At 46.4% G+C, this 21,569-nt stretch overlaps 1 protein-coding gene and 1 long non-coding RNA gene across 6 annotated transcripts in view; both read left to right on the top strand.

The window, feature by feature from the left end:
- The window catches only part of LOC140356743 (uncharacterized), a 522,351-nt gene that overhangs the window by 232,975 nt on the left and 267,807 nt on the right, over window positions 1-21,569 (top strand). The window lies entirely within an intron of this gene.
- The window catches only part of efr3a (EFR3 homolog A (S. cerevisiae)), a 150,177-nt gene that overhangs the window by 10,320 nt on the left and 118,288 nt on the right, over window positions 1-21,569 (top strand). For all 5 annotated transcript variants that reach the window (XM_072441923.1, XM_072441921.1, XM_072441922.1 and 2 more), the window contains exons 2-4: window positions 6,455-6,531; window positions 13,857-13,984; window positions 20,712-20,862. In XM_072441923.1, the coding sequence (XP_072298024.1) occupies window positions 6,455-6,531; window positions 13,857-13,984; window positions 20,712-20,862 (356 nt within the window). The remainder of the gene's footprint in view (window positions 1-6,454; window positions 6,532-13,856; window positions 13,985-20,711; window positions 20,863-21,569) is intronic.

Genomic DNA, 21,569 nt, shown 5'->3' with positions numbered 1-21,569 from the left:
GGGAGAAAAGATGGTTTGAAAGAGGAGTCAAGGAAGCTATTTTTGTTAAAAAAGAAAGACCTTCTTTAAACAGAAATGGAGGGCTAAGGTTTAATCTTCCTGTTATTTATAATGGGTTACTGAACCCCTGGAAAGGTAGAGGACCAGGACAAGGACATTCGGATGCTAATCAGGTACTCAGGGTGGTTGAGCCAGGGTCTCACAAAGACAAAGAGGATTCTAATAGCCCATTAAGATTCTGAATAGGCTAGCTCGGTAGATACAAGGGGGGAGTTTCTGTTGAAACAAACAACTCTTTCTACTTCAGGAAGGCTCCGCCCAATGGGTGGGTCTTACCACAGAACAGTATTAATATCGGAGTTCTCGATCTAAATTCTTTTATTGACAATGACTCTTGGATGAGAGTCGAAACGTCTATTTTTTTAAACTGAGTCCAGATGACTACAACTGAAGCTTTTTCTACTATGGAACACGCCTGGACGAATGAGGGATTACACCGACATATTTCTGTAGAATCTTGCAAATGTATTCGGGGATGTCCAAGAGGCCGCCGCACAGATCACGTCCAAGGACACCCCGTTCATAGCGGCCCACGAAGTTGAGAGCCCCCTTGTGGAGTGGCACCTCACCCCGGACGGCAACGGTCGCCCTTGTCGAGTATAGGCTTCCGTGATTACAGCAACAATCCAGCGCGCGAGACGCTGTTTGGACAGAGCCTGGCCCTTGCGCAGGCCGGCAAAACAAACAAACAGGCTCTCAGATTTGCGTATCAACGCTGTAGCACGCACATATGCCTCAAGCGCACGGACAGGACACAGCTGTTCGGCGGCAGATCCCGCACCAAAACGTGCAAGTTGTAGCGGGCGGTTGTGCCCCTCCGACAAAATCACCTTTGGAACAAAATCTATATTCGGCCAAAGGGAAACCCCAGAGTTGTCGGGGTGCCAACGAAAACAGGAGTCTGTCACGGACAAAGCCTGGAGCTCACTCACCCGCTTCGCAGAGGCCATCGCCAGAAGGAATGCCGTCTTCATTGACAGCCATTTAAGGTCAACCTGCGACAGAGGCTCAAATGGAGAGGATCGCAACGCCTCCAGCACCAGGGACAGGTCCCAGGCCGGGGCCACAGACCGGGCCGGCGGATGCAAACGCCGAGCACCCTTTAGAAAAAGGGAAATATCTTGATTACGGCCAACCGAGAAACCATTCCACCCCACATGCCCACAAGAAATTGCGGCAATGTATACCTTCAGGGTAGATGGAGAGCGCCCCTGGCCAAGTAGCTCCTGCAGGAATGTGAGCACCGTTGACACAGCACAATGCACTGGATCCTCCCCGCTTTTGCGACACCAGGCGTCAAACAGTTTCCACTTGCAGGAATACAGAAGACGGGTAGACCGGGCACGAGCATTGCTTATTGTGTTCCCAATCTCCCCGGCGTACTTCGAGAAGGTCAGGCCGGGCCCTGCAGCGGCCATACCCAGAGCTTCAGGCGCTCGGGATTGGGGTGCAGAATCTGACCCCCTAGTTGAGAGAGGAGATCCCGCCTGGGGGGGAGACGTCTCGCTGTGCCGCAGCAGAGCCTGCGCAGCAAAGGAAACCATGTCCTCCCTGGCCAAAACGGGGCCACAAGCAGGAGACTGTGGCCCTCCTGAAAGACCCTGAGAAGCGTCTGATGAATCAGGGGGAATGGGGGAAATGCATAAAGCATCATCCTCGGCCAGTCGTGAGCCAGTGCGTCCTGACCCAGTGGGCTGGCCCTGTCTGCCAGCGAGAACCACTGAGGGCAGTGTGTCGCGTCGCGGGAGGCAAAAAGATCCACCTGTGCCCTGCCGAAGGTCTCCCAAATGCCCCTCACCACCTCCGGGTGAAGCTGCCAGTCCCCCGGCAGCGGCCGATGGCGAGACAGGAAGTCCGCGGACACATTCCAAACCCCCGGAATGTGAACAGCGCTCAGACTGGCAAGGCGCGGGGTAGCCCAAGTCAGGACCCGTTGTGCAATCCTGAACAGGGTCACCGACCCAGTGCCGCCCTGGTGATTTATGTGAAAAACCACACTGGTGTTGTCGGACCGTACCATGACATGACGGCCGCGCAGGTGTGGCAAGAAATGGCGCAGCGCTAGCTCGACAGCCAAGAACTCCAGCACATTGATGTGCAGCCTGCTCTGCCTCTGGGACCATGACCCTTGCACCATCCGTGCCTGCCATGTCGCACCCCAGCCTAGGAGGGAAGCGTCGGTGTACACAACCTCCCGTCTGGAAGGAAGAGGCCCCAGCGGAACGCCCTGTGTCATAAAGGCCTCGTTCCGCCACCTGCATAGAGGCACCCGGCATTGGGGAGATACGGGTAGCCGCTGCCGCCTGTGATCCTGACGTGTGGGGTCCAGGTGTAGGCTGTTGAGCCACATCTGAAGGGGGCGCAAAGACAGCAGCCCCAGAGGAACCACCGTTGTGGCCGCAGTCAGCTTGCCCAAGAGGCTTAGGAACAAAACGTAGGGAAGAGAACTCCCCTGTCGAAAGTCCCGCAACATTCCCAAAATATCGTCCACCCGCTTGGGCGAAGGGCGTGCAGTCGCTGTATGGGAGTTGAGGACCATGCCGAGGAAAGTTGCTACCTGTGACGGCACAAGGCAACTCTTTGCCAAGTTCACCCGCAGCCCCAAGTTGGCCACGTGCCTGAGCACAGTCTCTGTATCTTGAAGCGCCTTCTCGTGGCTGGGCGCACAAATGAGCCAGTCGTCCAGATAGGGCAGAATCCGCAACCCCTGGGCCTGCAAGGGGGACAAGGCTGCAGCGACGCACCTTGTAAACACTCGAGGGGACAGAGATAACCCGAATGGCAGGACCCTGAACTGGAAGTGTTCTCCCCGGAACGCAAAGCGGAGAAACTTCCAATGTTGCGGTGCAATGGGGACATGAAAATATGCATCCTTCAGGTCTACTGTTGTGAACCAGTCGCCTGGGGAGATCGCCTGGAGCACTTGTCTGACCGCCAACATTCTGAAAGGGAGTACCTTTAAAAACATATTTAGACCCCTGAGGTCCAGAACTGGGCGTAAATTGCCCGTCTTCTTGGGTACTAAAAAATAACGGGAATAAAAGCCCCCTGGATCCAGCAGGGGGTCCACAGGAACTATCGCCCCCTTGTCCAGCAAGGTGCGAATCTCCTGAGAGAGCGCCTGCGCCTTGGCCGAATCCTGAATAACTGTCATTCGGATCCAACCAGGAACAGGAGGCCGGCGGCGGAACTGCAGACGATACCCTTCGGACAGCGTGGCCAGCACCCAAATATCTGGGGAGTGAGCCGTCCAGTACTCCAGCTGTCCTGGGGAAAAATGTCCTACCGCCGGCCCTGTGGCCTCATCTGGAGGCCCCTCGACCCCGACCGGGTTTGTGGGGGCCACGGCCGGGCTGTGAGGAACGGGACGCACGGGACGGACGAAATCCAAATCTTCGGGCCCGTTGCAAGTCTGAGTCATGATGGGGCGGTGGTGTGTATCTCCGTGAAGGAACGGGAGGGGCGGCCTGAGCCGGTCGATGAGACGTGTACGGCAAGCCTGGGCCGTGCGCTCTAGAGCCTCCAGGGCGGCCGGGCCAAATAGTTCTCCGGGAAGAACTGGAACACCCCTCAAGGTCTTCCTACTGGCCTCAGAGAGCGGAGACTGTGCCAGCCATACTTGGCGGCGAGCTTGCACTAATGTAGAGAGCAGTCGCCCTAGTTCCCTTGACATGAGGGCAAAAGCCTGCAAGGAGGCATCAACCAGCCCATCTGTTGGTTGGTCCACTGGCACCGTCTCAAGGGAAACCGACAGGCCAAGCATTAAATGAGACAATGAGTTCCCAATGCGACCCATACGAGCTCCCATGTCGTACGCCTTACACAGAAGGTCGTCTGTAACCCTGCACTGTGGTCGTGGACACCGGGCATTAGTCCGTAAAGTCTCCTCTGGGCGGACGATGAGGGAGGCAATAGCCGGCTCCACTGCCAGCATATGTCCCAGGCCAAGCTTCTGAGGATCCTGCATCAGTGCCAAAACCCTGCCATCTGAAGTAGGCCTCGAAAATGCCTTTGGGTCTGTCCAACAGGCATGCAGTTCCTTAATGTACTCCGACGAGGGAGGAACTGTGGGACGCTGCAGCCTGGCGCCGAAAGAAGGCGCTCGAGGGTGCCGTCTCATCCCGCGGAACCTCCAGCTTTAAGCGGGAAAGTGCCGTCCGCAAAGCCGCTGTGACAGTGTCATCACTGTCGGCCTGAGAGCCGGCAGAGGCCAGTGAGCCAGATTCTGAAACTCTGGAGCTCAGAAGGTCAGAATCCAGCTGAAACTGCGTGTCTGAAGCAGCCACAGATATGACGTCATCATATACTGAGGCTGTGCCATGCCCCTCATGCCGTTGTGCCACCACACGACTGGCATCAGTCTGGAGAGTCTGGATAACTGCCCGCATTTGGGCCAGTTCAGATGTCAGCGTGCTCACTTGAGCCGCTAACTTCCCGGGGCCCTTCTTTTTCTTAAATGGGGGGCCGCCTTGAGTAGCCGTGGACGGCCGCTTGAGGCCCCCAGTCTGGCCAGCTGGTAACTGACTCGGAGGTGCCACAGACAACCAGTCTGAAGCGTCCTCGAAAGCCGCCAAGCGCGCCACGCGCACAGACCGGGGCATAACCGAACAGTTGGAGCAAGCATCATCGGAGAGTGCCTCCCGAAGATGATCCACTGCAAGACAAGCAGGGCAGAGATCATGCCCATCGTCAGGCTGCAGCGGTGCCAGGCAGGACCGGCAGCACAGGGACTCCAGCATGATAAGACCGGAGCCAATAGAGTCGGGTCGAGCGGAACGCCACTAGCGACTCTAAGATGTAAAACCTCTTACCTACCCCGGTAAGAGGGGCGCAGCGGGGTCAGGTCGAGCAGTGAACGCCACTAATGACCCGCTATATGAGGAGACACCGCGGGGTCAGGTCGAGCAGGGAACGCCACTAATGACCCGCTATGTGAATGAGACGCGCGGGATCAGACTGAGCTGAGCACGCCACTAATGACCCAATGTAAACACAAAACCAGCTACATGTAACCACCAGGTCGAGCCGAAAACGCCACCGCTGGTGTGTAACTGGCTGAAAACAAAGCAGTTCAGAACTAATGACCCGAACACGGCTATAGTTAGAATTTAGAGCCGCGCGGCTGTATCAGTAAACCAAACAACCGGCTTTAGCACGGATAAACACAGAACCGGGTACAATTGTACGGTTCAAATTCATCAAAAAACTACCGAGCGCACGGCTACGGCGAAATGCATTAAAGGGGTACTTACCAGTCGTAGAAAACAACGTAAATATACCTCCTATTGCAACAGGTCCGACACGCTTGTGCAGCCCCAGGAGGGCGAGCGAACTTGCTGCACCGACTGTACCACAGTCACAGGGCTAACAGGCTACAAGCGGCAAAACGAACCAACTTTGTGGGAAAACAGCAATATTAGCTGAACAACCACGTATACAACCTGCATGCGAGAAGGTGAAAAGGGACTGAGCTCCCGGTGTCACGTGACTATATAGACTCACGTGAGCCACCGGGGGGTCAAAGGTGACTTTTTTGTTATTAATTCTCGACTTTATGCACCGCCTCTGGCGGTCAGTAGGCATGAAATAGAACTGCAGAGCCTGTCAAAATATGCAAGGTTTTTTGACTTTGTGAGACTAAGGGCGGATCTAGTGGAACTGTATAGCACACAAACGGTGAGGAATGAATGCAAGTCTCCTGCACAGCTTCTCCTCTTTCTGGTCCAGAACGACCTGTTTAAGGTGCTCTTTTGGGTTTATTCGCATTTGTAAATCTGACTCTGAAAGAGTTGGTGCCTCACTATCCCTGAACCTCACCGCACGTCACTGCGAGGTACCTTATGTACTATATGATGCTCTATGATACATTTGAAATAAGAAGGATGACAATGAAGTTTTTCAGATTTTATTATACTTTTGTAACGCCCAAAATCACAACAGCAGTTGCCTCTGAGGGCCACAGTGGAAAACGAATCAGGCAATGTCTGTGATGGCGGGGGACGATGTTCCAGAGTCCTCTGTCCTTGGACCCTTTGTGCAAGGAGACAGGTCATACACAGCGGTATAGAGATGTCTGAAGATCGTTACACAGAGGCATATTTAAACACAATCTGCCCCCCACAGTTGTTAATTTACATCTCATAGGCTATTCATAATAGCACAGGAATGGGGCCTTTTGACACAGGTGAAGGATACAAAATGCAGTGCAAGCTAAGATTGGTTTCATAGTACAAACTATTTTCAATAAATGACCAAACAAGAATATTTTTTCTAACATTGACAGAGGTTACTCACAGAGTACTTAACAGTGGGGTAGAGATTTGTAGACCCGGATACCCTGTGAGCACCTATAACCGTGTGCTAATGAATGCTATTATGTGCTAATGTGTTTCAGGGGTGTGTGGCTGCTGTGGTCCCCTCAGGCCCCGCTACAAACGGCTAGTGGACAACATCTTCCCTGAGGACCCCAAAGTATGTCTTTAATATCACTGCTTACTGTAAAACATAACAACTACATATTTTACTGCACTAATCAGTATCAGAATCAGAATAATTTATTAATGTCTTCCAAGTCTGTGGAATTTGTTTTCGGTACATCAAGGAATGCTCACTTCTTCTGTGTCAGTTACAGACAAAACATGCAGACAATACACATGCATAAATAAACAAACGAACAATCGGGTTACATAAGAGATTAGTTTAAGGGATTAGGTTAAAGTCTGAATGGCTATGGGGGGAAAAAAACACTTTTGAGTTTGACTGATTTGGATAATTAATTATTTGACCTCGCAGCAAAAAGTTAACAAAATGCTCTTTACCAAATAAAGGTATTATGAGAGTGGAATTAAAATGTTCTAAATGATTAGCTTGTAAACTTATAGAACAACAAGCAAAAAGAGCTTTTTAAAAATATGAGACAGGCTGAATTATGTAGTCCTATCTTCACTTTCTACAAAAATGAAGTAAAAAAAAATCTCTACAATTTCAGAATAAAAGACGATTAAATTGATGATTTACTCTCAATCTACCCGTTATGACCGAAGAGCAAAAGGAAAAAAAATATGAGCTGAAATGATATATGAAATACAGGGTGCAATCAAGAGAGAGATTAAGACATTAAAAAGTTTAAGGGGAGTAATGGGTTCTACTCAGAGTGGTATAAAGCTTTAATAGATTTAATAGAACATGTGTATCGGAGCCCAGCATGTCAACAAGCCCAATCTGTTTATGATAATTGTCTGGTGTACATTGGACTGTGGATAAATGGGCTCTCCTTCCTGTCTTACCATGGGTTTTCTCCGGGTACATCGGCTTCCTCCCATTGTCGAAAGACATGCTTGTGTTAGGTAAATTGGCAACTCTAACTTGCCCTTAGTGAATGAATGTGAACATCTGTATATCTACTGCCTATGTCTGTGTTAATCCTGCAACTAGCTGGCCCCTGTCCTGGGTGTCATTGGCGTTATGGGATAGGCTCCAGTCACCGGGATAGGCCCCAGTCACCCGTGACCCCTAAAAACAAAAGAATGCAAGTGCAGTTAATTAATTTGCAGTACATTAAATGTATTCATTGTACAGTTAATTTATTTAAAGCTTAACATTAAAAGGATTTATTTATTTAATAATTTCATGGGGTTGGTGCTACCATAAAAAAAAATCTGTCAGACCCGCTCACTAACCGGGTGGGATTTACACCGCTCTGGTCGATTCCATTTCTCTACAGAGGTGCCACCGATGTTACTGTGATGTTGCTCAGATTAGCGAAAAAACTTCCTGGTGTCAGAGCAGCACAAACACGACCAGAGCAGCACAAACACGACCAGAGCAGCACAAACACGACCAGAGCAGCACAAACACGACCAGAGCAGCACAAACACGACCAGAGCAGCACAAACACGACCAGAGCAGCACAAATACGACCAGAGCAGCACAAATATGACCAGAGCAGCACAAACATGACCAGAGCGGGTATAGCAGAGCCGCAGAGCCATCTGGGTGTGAGCCGGTGGCTCTCACGTCCCCTCTGATGAAGACACTGGAGCGGCTGGTCCTGGACCACCTCCGCTCCACCGTGAGCTCAGCCATGAGCTGCAGTTTGCATATCGGCCTGGCATCGGACTGGAGGACGCGTCATCTCCCTGCTGCACCGCTCTCTCTCACTTGGAAAAGCCTGGCAGCTCTGTGAGGATCCTGTTCTTTGATCTCTCCAGCGCCTTCAACACCATCCAGCCGCTGCTCCTGAGGGACAAGCTGGAGACGGCTGGTGTGGAGTACAACCTGGCAGAGTGTATTCTGGACTATCTCACAGACCGACCCCAGTTTGTGAGAGCCCGAGACTGTGTCTCTCACACCCAGACCTGCAGTGTGGGGGCGCCCCAGGGCACCGTCCTCGCGCCCTTTCTTTTCACCCTCTACACTGCAGACCTCAGACACGACATGGACAGCTGTGTCCTGCAGAAGTTCTCTGATGACTCTGCCATCATTGGACTCATCACGGACAACGATGATGCGGAGTACAGAGGACTGGCGCAGGACTTTGTGGACTGATGTCAGCGGAACCACCTCCTCATCAACGCGGGGAAGACCAAGGAGATGGTGGTGGACTTCCACAGAGGCCACTGTGCTGCCCCCTTACCAGTGAACATCCAGGGAAGGGACATATAGGTAAATAGGGGCATGATCACTTAGGTCTATTGTATCTATTTCTGACTCTGTAATTTTGGACCTACTGGTATCTTTGTTGAAAATAAAAAAGAATGTCTAATAATTGTTTGTTGAAATTGTACCTGTGTCTCAGACCACACGCCCCAAGGGTCAATCCTGGGACCCCTAATGTTCAACCTCCACATGCTGCTGGTAGGCATTGGCGGAGCCAGGTGCTGGTTTTGGGGCTTGAGCCCCGGATGTTTTTCTAAAAGCCCTGGATGTTTTTGAGTCTTGAAAAAGACAATTCTCTAACCTCAGGAGTGTTTAGCTCAGCAGGTGCAGCAATGGTTTGGGGTGTGGGGTCCCCGGTTTGAATTCTGCAGTGGCCTCAATTTATTCATGTAGTTTTTTTTCATATTGAAATTTTTTAAACGTGAAACGTGACTGTCCTCTGCGCCAGGCTTTTAGATAGGATTTGAAAACACTCCGTGCAAAAAATTTTGTTCGGGGGCTTAAAAAATTTCCGCTCGGGAAGGTTATGAAAAGCCAGTATGCGTATCGCAGCGTTTTTTCCGATGCTTTTACACATCTGACGTTATGCCGTGCGCCGTAAACGAGCTCTGTGATTTACGCCAGACGGCGTTCTGCGTACGCGGAGGCCACTCGACCGCACGCCTCTCGTATCATATTGACTTTCTATACTCTCGCACCTGCGCCTCGCGGTCGCCTGCGCCTCTCGCCTGCGCCTCTCGCCTGCACCGTGCGTGATCACACTCTGCCACTTTTACCTGGTATTTGGCCACACAAAAAAAGTATGATCTAATTTTGAAAGGGATCCCTTGGTTCCTTCTTCCGTTTCATTCTGTCAACTTAAGTTGAAGTGTCAATTGACAAATAAAAATAACCTTGTGCGCCTTACCTAGTTTCGGTGATCTTCCTCAATTTAACGAGGTATCGATTAAAGTCAGAGTGCGCGAAAAAACGTGGAGGTTCGGCCAACGTGGAGCTTTGGCATTCTCCGGACAATTGTTATTGTCAGTGTGGCTCAAAGGAGAGGTTTTATTAATCAACAAAGCTAAAGCAGAGAAACTAAAGCTGCAGGACAAACAGCTCATTGAGGCAATTGTCTGCTAAAGCTAAGACTGACTTTTACTTTCTACGTCGGTGTAATCCCTCATTCGTCCAGGCGTGTTCCATAGTAGAAAAACTTCAGTTGTAGTCATCTGGACTCAGTTTGAAAAAATACTTATAAATACTTATTATTTTTTCAAACTGAGTCCAGATGACTACAACTGAAGTTTTTTCTACTTTTACTTTCTACATAAATTAAACTAAATCATATCAGAAGGAGCAGTGCAAAAAGCATAAATGTTCAAATAATGTATCAGTCAAGAGACTATTATTTCAAACTCCAAGAATTACTCAATTTGTCAACAATAAAACGTGACAAGCATGAGACTCTTGATCTCAGGATCGTGGGTTCGAGTCTTATTTTGTTCATGTTTGTTTTGTCACTGACACCAAGATGTACAATTTCTTGAAAAGATAAATGTAACTAAATGTTACCACCTCTGCTGTTCTGCGTTTTTGGAGGGAGGAGCTGCCTCAGAAGGCAAAAAGGCCATGGTCTTTCTTTGCCTTTGGAGGGTTACTGTATGTACAGGAAATACAGTCTTGGGGGCACTAAAACCACATAATATCGGTATGAATGAACCCTCTCCCTTTTTTTGGGGGGGGGGGGGGGGGGGGGGGCCTAAGCCCCAGATGTTTAGAATGTCTGGTTCCGACTCTGCTGTTAGGTCAGCTGATGCGCAGCGAAAATGTGTCCTATCACAATTATGCAGACGACACTCAGATCTATGTTTCACTGTCGGCAGGTGAATATGGACCAGTGGATTCACTCTGTCACTGCGTCCAACAGATCAGTGTGTGGATGCAAACAACTTTCTTCAGCTGAAATTATCGTCTTTGGCAGAACAGAAACAAAGAGAAAGTGTTAGCAGTCACCTCCAGTCTCACACTCTAAAACCTTCAAATCGAGTTAGAAATATTGGGATAATAATGGACTCAGACTTGAATTTTAACAGGCTGGGTAAAAAAATCGATTTGATCGATTTTAGAACTATTTAATTAAAATTTTGCAATATTGTTTCATAAGTCATGAAATCGATTTTTCCCCATGAAGTTAACCAGTAGTCTTGTGTGTGGTGCAGCAGTAGTGCGTTTACGTCTGCTTGTCAAGCTTGCAAGATGACCGACGGTAAAACTCAGCAAGACTCAACTCAAGTCTGACGTCTGGAACCATTTCAGATTTAAAACAACAAAGGACAAAGAGCCAGATAAAACCAAAGTGGTTTGCAAAATCTGCAAAGCGGAGGTCAGTTATTGTAGAAATATTACAAACCTCAGAAACCACTTGACACTAGGCTAACGTTAGCTTCCGACAACAAGCGGTCCGAGGCAAAACAAATGAAACTGAGAGAATCACTAGCATTACCAGCCGATTCTCCGCGGGCCATAAAGATAACGGAGGCCATCGCAACTTTTGTCTGCAAAGATTTACGCCCATACTCGGTAGTGGAAAACGAAGGCTTCAAGCGGCTTGTTCATGTGCTAGAACCACACTACGTTATGGTGCAACGTAAACATCTGACTGAAACAGTTATCCCCATGATGTACACGTGTGTGAAAGACAAGAAAATGCAGTCTGCAGAAAGAGTCGGCATAACTTGTGACACCTGGACATCACGGTCAACGCTGTCGTACCTGACAGTGACCTGACAAGCCACACCGCTAATAATATAGCTAATATGTTGACGGGGACCATACAGGGGTGGGGGCTGACCAGCAAAGCACAAAGCACAACGCTGCAAATATGATTCGTGCAGTAGTGATAATGCAGCTGATGCACGTCGGCTGCTTCGCGAACACACTGAACTTAGCCTCTCAAGCAGGTCTAATAAATTTGCCATGATACCCAGCCCTAACAGCCATGTCAAATCAATAATATCAGCAGCTTTTTACCATCTAAAAAACTTCAAAATCAAAAGTATAGTGTCTAAACCAGACTTAAAGAGACTTATCCATGCGTTTGTCTACAATAGATTAGACTACTGTAACGGCCTGCTCACTGGCCTTTCCAAACGAGCTGTGAAAAACAGCTGCAGTACATCCAGAACCCTGCTCCTCGGCTCCTGACTAGAACCAGGAAGTACGATTAGTCCTACATTAGTAGGACATTAGTCCTGTGCTCAGGTCTCTACACTGCCCCCCTGTGGCTCAGAGAATAGACTTTAAAGCGGACATGTTAGTGCCATATGAACCATCTCGGACTCTGAGAACCTCAGGGTTGGCCTCCTGCTGGTGCCCAGAGTCAGGACTAAACATGGGGAATCTGCGTTTCAGTTTTATGCAGCTAAAATCTGGAACAGTCTTCCTATAGATGTGAGACAGGCCTCTACTCTAACAATGTTCAAATCTAAGCTAAAAACTGTTTTGTTTAGCTGTGCATATTTCTTTGCACTCTTCTCTTTTATGTCTTAAACGGTTTTGTGATTTCTATCATGTCTTTGTTATTTTAATGCATTTTCCCCCCCCTGTTGTGTGAAGCACTTTGAATATGAATTGTGCTCTACAAATAAATTGCCTTGCCCTTCCTAATATAGATCTCATGCGGGTTGGATTTTTTTTTTTATATGATTAGACATTAGGATTCATCTCTCTGCAGAAATCGATCAACCCTATATTATGTATTAATTTATGGAATGTATTATGTATAGATTTACCAGTACTTTGTGAGTTTGAGACATCCAATGTTGACATGCAAGTTAGGCCAAGAAGAAAAAATTGTGTGTTTCCGGTAACCCGACCAAGCTGGATTTCAAAATAATGAAAACCCTTAAACATTTTATCGCATATTTACTCGCCGTACGTTTCGAGAATGTCAAATTGTGAAAGCGAATCCAAAAGCTGAGGGAAAAAAATCATCTTTGGGAATCGTAAGATATAAAAATCGCTGCACTTTTGATAGGTTTCGTTTTACCTACGGCACATAGATGATCTATGTTGGCAGATGCTCTTTTTGGGCAGCGTGCAGACCGCAGCCATGCCATGATAATATGATACATGGGCGATATGCACGCCCGGGGTTTAAGCTGTGAAGTTATTTGGCGTGACTGTCGAAAAGTGCTCACATCATTAAGTGACAATAAGAAAAATAGTGAGAGCTCACAGAACACACACGCAGGGCAACAGCGCCGTCATCACGGCGCGGACCACAACAGAGCGATAATTGCTAAAAAGTTGTCTGCTAATGGCTCTTTTCTTGTGGTTGGACTAATATAGATGTAGAGAACTATTTTATTCAATATCTGCATACAAATAGGGCCACACACCAATGCGAAGCTGTCTGCAAAACCTGTGCGAGAAATTTTAAATATATTAAAAAAAAAAAAAAATCCTACCTACCAACCTGGATTTAAAAAAAAAAAAAATACAGTCTCTGCCACAGACAAGGGTTCCCTCAGAGGGATTTGGAATCAGAGCTACAGCTTCAGTATAGAAAGTGAGGTAGCTTCCTTGAGGGGCATATACACTTACCAAAGTAAACACACTTCCATTAGGCCAACGTCATGGCCAGATTAGGGAGGGGTCATAGTAAACCTTTAATTTTTTTTAATTATGCCAATTTTCTACATTGACATTTTTCCAGTCAGAGCTCTTATTGCTGACATGTAAAAATCACTTTTAAGATTTTTTCACTGGGTCTTCGTTCAAAATTAGAGCTCAACAAACTCAAATTTTCTATATCATTTACTTGCATATTCATTATTGTTTACTACTTGAATTTTGCATTCTCCTAGAAAATCCAAAGGGTCTCGCACGTCATGCCCTAACAAGGAGCTCAATGTTTTCAGATGCTTGAAATTAGTTGTTTGGATTACTAAGTACTTGGAAAATAGCTTATGTTTTTAATTCTCTGCACTTGTATAGCTATAGCTTTTCAACCCCATTGCAACGAGTCAATAAAATTTTATTATAAATCCCATTACTCCCAACATATCATCATGCAGCTTGTATGCTACTACACATAAACTCGATTTAAAAAACAACAACTCGTATGCATCAGAATCTGTTTCTCATGTGTGTAGGATGGGCTGAGTAAATCGGACATGGAGAAGCTGACCTTCTATGCCGTGTCTGCCCCAGAGAAACTGGACCGCATCGGGGCATATTTGGCAGAGAAGCTGAGCCGGGATGTGGTGCGCCATCGCTATGGGTGAGTGAAATTAGGTATTTTATGAATATATGACCCTTCATATGAACCAGATATATTCTTATCTGTTAGAAATGAAGACAAAAACTCAGCGACCTCTACTCAATCATCACAATGATTAAATCCAGATAACTATAAGTTATCTGTTCTTTTCCTCTGTATCTACCTGCGTTGCAACAATGAAATTTCCCCATGTGTGGACAATAAAGGATTAGCTTATTTTATAACGGAATATTTTTTCATAGATTGAGCTCTCCTGGACAAATGAGGGGTTACACAGACTCGCCACAATAACTGCATTTCCGTTACCTTTTTGAAAATTTGAAGTATTGCATAACTAATGGAAGGTAGAATATTACATTTACAACCATTAATTTGTATGAATGTTTATACGCTAGTTTGAGGTGGATTTTGCTTTATCGTATAAGTTAAAGTGCATTTTGAAAGTCGCTTAACCTCGCTAAGTGACAATTAAACTCACGTGACCTTCAGACTACAGACCTGCACCAGGCGGCACCGTAGTTGACCCAGGTGATGAAAGGGTCAACCAACTATCTGGTTGTTTTTTTGCCCAAAAACCTCCAGAAAGGCAGAGCTAACAAACATCGCTGCACCGCACACGTCTTGAGCTCAGTTATTGTTGAGACAGTTATTACTTGCTAAGAAACACATACTGTAATCTTCATTGGAGTTGAAACTCTGGAATAGTTAACATTAAACATTACAACAAGTGTAGCAAGACTTCAGCATTCATTCTTTTCATCTTCAGTGTTACATTTTGGCAAAAATAGAGGCTGCAGGCAGTCTTTTGTTTGGTAGTACCCTGTCTTATGCAGCCAACAGCTAAATAAGAGACAAAATGCCCCTGCAGGGTTAGTGGTGCCCTCTGCAGCATTAATGGTGTCATAACACAGAACTTACAGATGGCTCCTGTACCCAGGGCAACCAACACCCAGATATTCTCTCAAACGCTTCAATGGATACGGAAGTAAATGATGATATGCGTCATGTGTGGAACCACCACTTGCGGCAGGATCCGTAAGGGCGGCAGTCGATGACAGGGGCCTCGACAACCGGATCTCTGGACACAGAAACTTGACTCTAGGGACATGAAACCTCATGCCGCTGTGGGGGATAGAGCCTGAGCTTGTGAGGAAGGTTGAGCGGTACCGAGTAGATATAGTCGGTCTCACCTCCACGCACCGTTTGGGCTCTGGGACCAATCTTCTCAAGAAGGGCTGGATGCTCCACTTTTCTGTTGTTGCTTGCGGAGAGAGGCGGTGGGCTGGTGTGGGCTTGTTTACAGCCCCACAGCCCAGCCGCCTCGTGTTGGAGTTCACTCCGGTAAACAAGAGGGTCGCGAGAGGGGTGATTGGGAAGAATGGACTCCCCGATCTGAACCCGAGTGGTGTTCAGTTACTGGACTTCAGTGCTAGCCACGGATTGTCCATAACGAACACCATGTTCAAGCACCCTAGGCCGGAGATCAATGATAGACTTTGTAGTCTGATCGCCAACTGGTGGTGAGTTGGATGAGTCTTCAACTCACCTCCAGGAGACCTTCCCCCAGATCTTGGGGAAGACTGTGTGGACCATGTTCTCCACCTCCATTGTCAATACGGCTGCATTCGTAAGGTCCCATGGCCATGATTCCCAACCGGAAAAATGTGGCTTGCCTCCTCCAGGTGGGTGGGGAGTCCTTGCCCCAAGTGGGGGAGTTCTAGTATCTCAGGGTCTTGTTCACGAATGAGGGAACGTGATATTGACAGGCGGAACGGGTTAGCGTCTGCAGTGATGCGGTCACTGCATCAGACTGTTTAGGTGAAGAAGGAGCTCAGTGCAAAGGTAAAGCTCTTGAATTACCAGTCAATCTACGTTCCTACCCTCACCTGTGGTCATGAGCTTTGGGTAATGACCGAAAGGACAAGATCACGGATACAAGCAATCAATACGAGTATTCTCCGCAGGGTGGCTGGGCGCTCTCTTAGCGATGGGATGAAGAGCTCAGTCACACGAGAGGAGCTAGCTGAGGTTGCTTGGGCATCTTTTCCAGATGCCTCCTGGGTACGTCTCTGGGGAGGTGTTTCGGGCAAGCAAGAGGCCCGGAGAAGACCCAGGGCACACTCAAGGGACTTCGTCTCAGCTGGCCTGGGAATGCCTCGGGATCCCCCCGGAGGAGTTGGTGGAAGTGTCTGGGGGGTGGGAAGTCTGGGAGTCCATGCTTAGACTGTTGCCCCGCGACCCAGCCCTGGATAAGAGGAAGAAGATGGATTGATGGATATGCATATTTTGTAAGGGTGGAAATGTAGTTAATTTCAAGCCTTGAGCTAGTGTGAACCATCATCAATTTCAAAATGTGAAAAATTGTTTTTTGTGATCTTGTTGATGTTAATTGTATCTCAAAATGTAGTCTTTTCTTTAATCCTTTGAAAAGGGGCAGGGGTTTTTGGAGAGTGATACTTCACCTCCTCCAGGAAGTGTTCCTGTCTCTGCCCGGTTTGTTTAAGCAATAAGCAAGATATACATCAGAAACGCTTGTAACTCTCATCAAGGGTTTTCCATATTATTTATCGAAGGAATAAAGTCCAACAGACACGCCCCCTTATCGAAGGAATAAAGTCCAACAGACACGCCCCCAGCCACCAAAAGATTGGTGGTATTGTATATCATAAGTAATGTGTCACTCATTAATTGCATCACCCATGTTCCACAACGCCAAATATTAACATAACTGTCCTTAGGGTAGACTATGAAAAGGAAATATAGCAAAATATGGGAACTTTGATGTTACATTTTTGTGTATTTGCCTTGTTCTATTTTTTGCTTGCTTGAAGTAACAAAAATATTGAGTTACTCAAATCAAGACAGTAAATAATCTGACTTGTGTGTAGATTTTCTTTTTGACTGCAATGACAAACGGTCATGACTCTGCTTGGTCCTGTTTTTCCCCACATCACAGCATACAGTAGCCTTGTGTCCTGAATAGAGAGCTTAATCATTCAAACTGCAATTAATGAATAAATGCAATTTGAATGAAGTGTCCTCCTGAAAGCGTGACCAGAAATAATTTCTTCCAGCGCTGAGGACTTCATTTGTAGTGACCTGCAGATGACCTCTGAATGTTGCCATGGTGACAGAAATATGGGAGTAAAGTTGCACCATGGTACTGGAGATTTATGACATCTCTGCCGGAGCAGAGATTTCACGCTTTGAACGTAGGGAAAAACTTTTCCCATCAAATGACTGCTTTGGGATTAAAATTAATTTACAAAGCCATTTTCTCTCTCAAGACAAAAGCTAAAACGCTAAAAAGACTATGCAATTGTAGTAAACAATCATCTGATTGCAGACATTGTTCACAATATAAATTTACTGTACATAATTCTGCATGTTCATTTAACTGTTTTATAACTCGTCTTGTGAACAATATTACCTTTGTAACCATGTAGCCTAATGTTAATACTAAACAAGGGATGCATTATTCCGGATCTTTTCCTCTGATCACCTCTGACTCAGCATGCAAGCTAATTGGTTGAACAATGGCCCCAAAACCCAACCCCCAGGTGTCAGTCAGAGAGCGAGGACAGAAGACCAACTCAGTTCTATCATGTTTCTAAGAAAGGAATGACCTCAACCTGTTAACTCCTAACACACAACTAGATAGATCTAGACCAGGGGTGGGCAAACTTTTTGACTCGAGGGCCACATTGGGTTCTAAAATTTAATTTAAAAACAAATCACAGCTGTCTCTAGTGTCCCCTCTGTCCTTGAAGACTCTGTGTGAGCTGATTTACCTGTGTCTTCACATCAGGATCATCTGCTCCTGAGCGCGTACTCGTCGAGTGAGTGTTATGTTGTGACATGAGATATTTACACAGAAATTGGTCCAGATAATGATGCACATGTGTCTTTTGACTCGTGAGTCAGGTCTGGCCAAAAAAGTTTAATTTACACAATAGTGACACGCCAGTCTTCTGAATGCGGGACTAATAAGACTAATTTCTCAGTGAATATGATTCTGATTGTAATAAAACACACAAACTCTGGCGCTTCCTGCTTTATTGCCCCCGGTGGCCGTTTGTGGTGAATTTTATTTTCTTAGATGTTCTTGTGTGCGCGCACTATGTGCGAGCAGTGCGCAATTGCGCAGGCGCGCAGTTTAGAGGGAACAGTGCCATCTCTTGTGGAAATGTGGGCATTACAGGCGAAAGGTAAAATGAACGGCGAGCCACAGTATTGTGAATTCGAATCCCAACTCCGACATTTGCTGCATGTCCTTCTTTCTTTCTCATTCCATTGTTTTTAAATTATATTTTAATATTACTTGGACAAGTTTGGCGGGCCAGATTGAAAGGCCCAACGGGCCGGATTTGGCCTGCGGGCCATAGTTTGCCCACCCCTGATCTAGACCAATCATGTCCAGCATCTCCATCTGTTATTGTCTCATTTGCATATTCCAAATTCACATTTATCTTTTTAATTATTTGGTCAATACATCTTCATAAACCACATACGGTATAAAGTGTTTCTTTTCCAGAAAAGGGTCATTGTCATGGTTACATTCTCACAAACCTTCTGATTAATGGGCAAAATTATTTTTTTATGAATTAATTCATTTAGATATTTGCTTATAGAATTGTTAAATGCCTAATCAATGGCTGGTGCCCCAAATTACTCTTAAAATATGATAACAAACATACCCACGCTTATTCCGTGTGTCATGTTTGAAATCTTGATCTAATTCTTTAATTGATATTAACTTTGAATGGTACCCTCTTTCATAAGTGGGAGGACATGTACATATAACATTACAGTACTTGTACCAGTAAGAATCCCCTACACATTTAACTATGTGAGGGTGACGAGGACTAGTACAAGGCCCATAGCAGTCCACAGACAGTCCCAATTATGAGGGGGCGAGGCTGACAGCAGCCCACAGCACGGTCCGCAGTGTGAACAGGATGAGGCTAACAGCCGTTCACACGCAGATAAGACACCCAGTCTCCACATACCTTCACTTTCAGAGCTCAAATAAAAGCATTCTGGTCTGATTCACATGGTTGTTCTGTGAAGTTTACACAGTGTAGCAAGTTTATCACAACTCCTGATGGGACAAAGTCTGTGTCCTCAGGGACTCTACATTCAATTTAACTTCTGAAAGAACTTAATGAAGCTTACTAAAATACATTTGACTAAATAACTGTAGGGTCTCAAACTACAGGTATTCAGTTTATGATTAAGGGAGATTTCTTAGCAGAAACGAGACAAGACGGGGCACCAGGGTTAAACCCAAAGAGATAAGATACGGTCCTTAATCACGCTCGTTAAAAAGGTCTGAAGGGTGTTTCACGATTCAGGGATATTAGTCTATTCAAACAAACAATAGTCAATAACTCTTTCGTGTAGTTTATTTATCCAAAGGGCAATCAAAAACACCGGAGCAGAAATGCGCACAGGTAAATCACAGGTGATGTTATATCAGATTTGACAGCAAATTTCATGCAGATAATGTTAATCCAGGGTTTTGCCTTTGATAATCAAACGTGTCTATGCTAATCTATATCAAAAAGAGGGAAAGTGAGAAGCTAAAGGGAGGAGGAACAGCTGAGCTCTACCCAAATCACGCCACAAAATAACCGCACACTGAACTCGGCTTACGGTTTGTAGAGACTCGGTCCGGCTGGTCCTTGTTCGCGGACGAGGTCCGTAGCGAGGGGTCGCGTGGAGCGCTGTGCTGCGACGTCCTTGAAGCGGCGGCGGCAACGGAGGCGATGTCCGGGAGTTCCTTCGCGGTAGAACGCTTTAGCGCCGTGTTAGCTCCTCACGCAGCCTTTACTCAGATGAGGACGTAGGGCTGATCCACGTAAATGGCGTAGATTACTTCAAAAAGAAAAGAAACGAAGTAGCAAAGAAAGTCTCTGTCCGGTTTAGCGCTTGAGCTTAGTTCCAGGTAGTTCCAGGTGGTTTCAGGTGGTTTCAGAGTCCAGGGCTGGCATGGCCTTGTCGACCACGTGTCGGACGGATTTTTGTTGAGACAAAGGAAAAAGTGAAAGGCTCGTCCGTGGAGACGGCTTCCAAGAGAAAAAGACAAAGGCTTGAACACAAAGGGGATGAGAAGAGAAGAGCGTTTCTAGCTTGGAGCGTCCTTTTGATACCTGGCCCGCAGGGCATGCTGGGAGCGAAAGGGGCGGGCGCTACTGCGCAGACGTCCCGTTTAACATTTCCTGGCCGAGAAAATAAAGCTGGAGTAACGTAAATAATGGCAAAGCATTTAAACCCTGTTTTAACATTTACATGTTAAACACTTTTGGGCAGTTTGTACACATTATTTCTTGAGGTAGATACATTTTACATCTTCTTTCACCTGTGATGGGCACTTGAGTTAAAGCATTGGGAATATAAACCTTAAACAGTGGAAAAATACGTAACACAAGGTGAAACATGCAGTGTATGGAGTTGATTCAGACGAACATTCATGGCATAATCACATAAAACATGGTTTTCATTGGGGCATCCTCCTGAAAGTCACTGGGGAGAAGGTCTGTTATCACAAAAGTCACAGCAGCTCCCTGCGGTGAGGGAGAGAGGGAGAACGAAAACCCCCAATGTTCAAAGAGAGATTTTCTGTTATCTGGCCGTGGAATGTCCTTCTCCATTCCCCTACATAACACTGACTTAATTATATGATGTGCGTGTCCTGAGATAACAATTTTCCTGTCCCTTTTTGCAGGAATGTGGTTATTGCGATGGAGGCTTTGGACCAGCTACTCATGGCCTGTCACTCCCAGAGCATCAAGCCGTTTGTGGAGAGCTTTTTGCACATGGTGGCCAAGCTGCTGGAGTCTAAAGAGCCCGATCTGCAGGTGCTAGGGACCAACTCGGTGAGTTTGAGGAACAGCACCTAACGGGGTCATCAAAGATGGATATTCAGATAGGACCTGACAAATTATTCAGTCAGTCAATTATATTGGCCTAGTTTGGATTCTCTTCTTTTTTCAAAGCCCAGAACCTCCCAAATCCAACAGTTTGTCTGACAATTAGCATTGAATAATGTTAATGAGGACATACTGTGCATATTCAACTTTAATAAGCTGTTGTCCTCCAAATAATGCTTGAGTTCTCAGAAAATTCCTGTTTTCACCTTCCCTCTATGTCCTCCTGCATCCTTGTTCTTATTTGCAATTATTTAAAAGATTAAAAAATGTTGTTCAAAAATAAAAAACATGTAAATGACAAACTGCGTTTTGCTACAACAAAGTTACATAACAAAGAGGCTGGGCTCAGTTCTGTAGTTTTGAACAGGAAGTTAGTGGTCCCAATTCTGTTACTAAACTGGTCAATATTTCTGTTTACCAATATCGCACGGTGACTTTCAAGGATGGGCAAGCAAACTTGGGCTGGTTATCAATATTTAGTGGATAAAATTTGCATGAAAAAGTGAAAAAAACAAAACCAGGGCTGGGCAGCAATTCTAATGGTGAAAAGTTCAATAAAGAGTATGTTAAGGCCTTTTTTGATCAATATTTATTTCCCTTTAGACATAACCAATTTCCCATTTGTTGTACGGTACAGTCCATCTGCATTCTTT

The sequence above is a fragment of the Eucyclogobius newberryi genome, unplaced genomic scaffold (genome assembly GCF_026437365.1).
Source record: "Eucyclogobius newberryi isolate DKJ021-1_F unplaced genomic scaffold, fEucNew1.0.hap1 SCAF_12, whole genome shotgun sequence".
NCBI classification, from domain to species: domain Eukaryota; kingdom Metazoa; phylum Chordata; class Actinopteri; order Gobiiformes; family Gobiidae; genus Eucyclogobius; species Eucyclogobius newberryi.
Note: the sequence above shows the minus strand (reverse complement) of the source record. Positions and strands in the feature narration are given on the sequence as shown.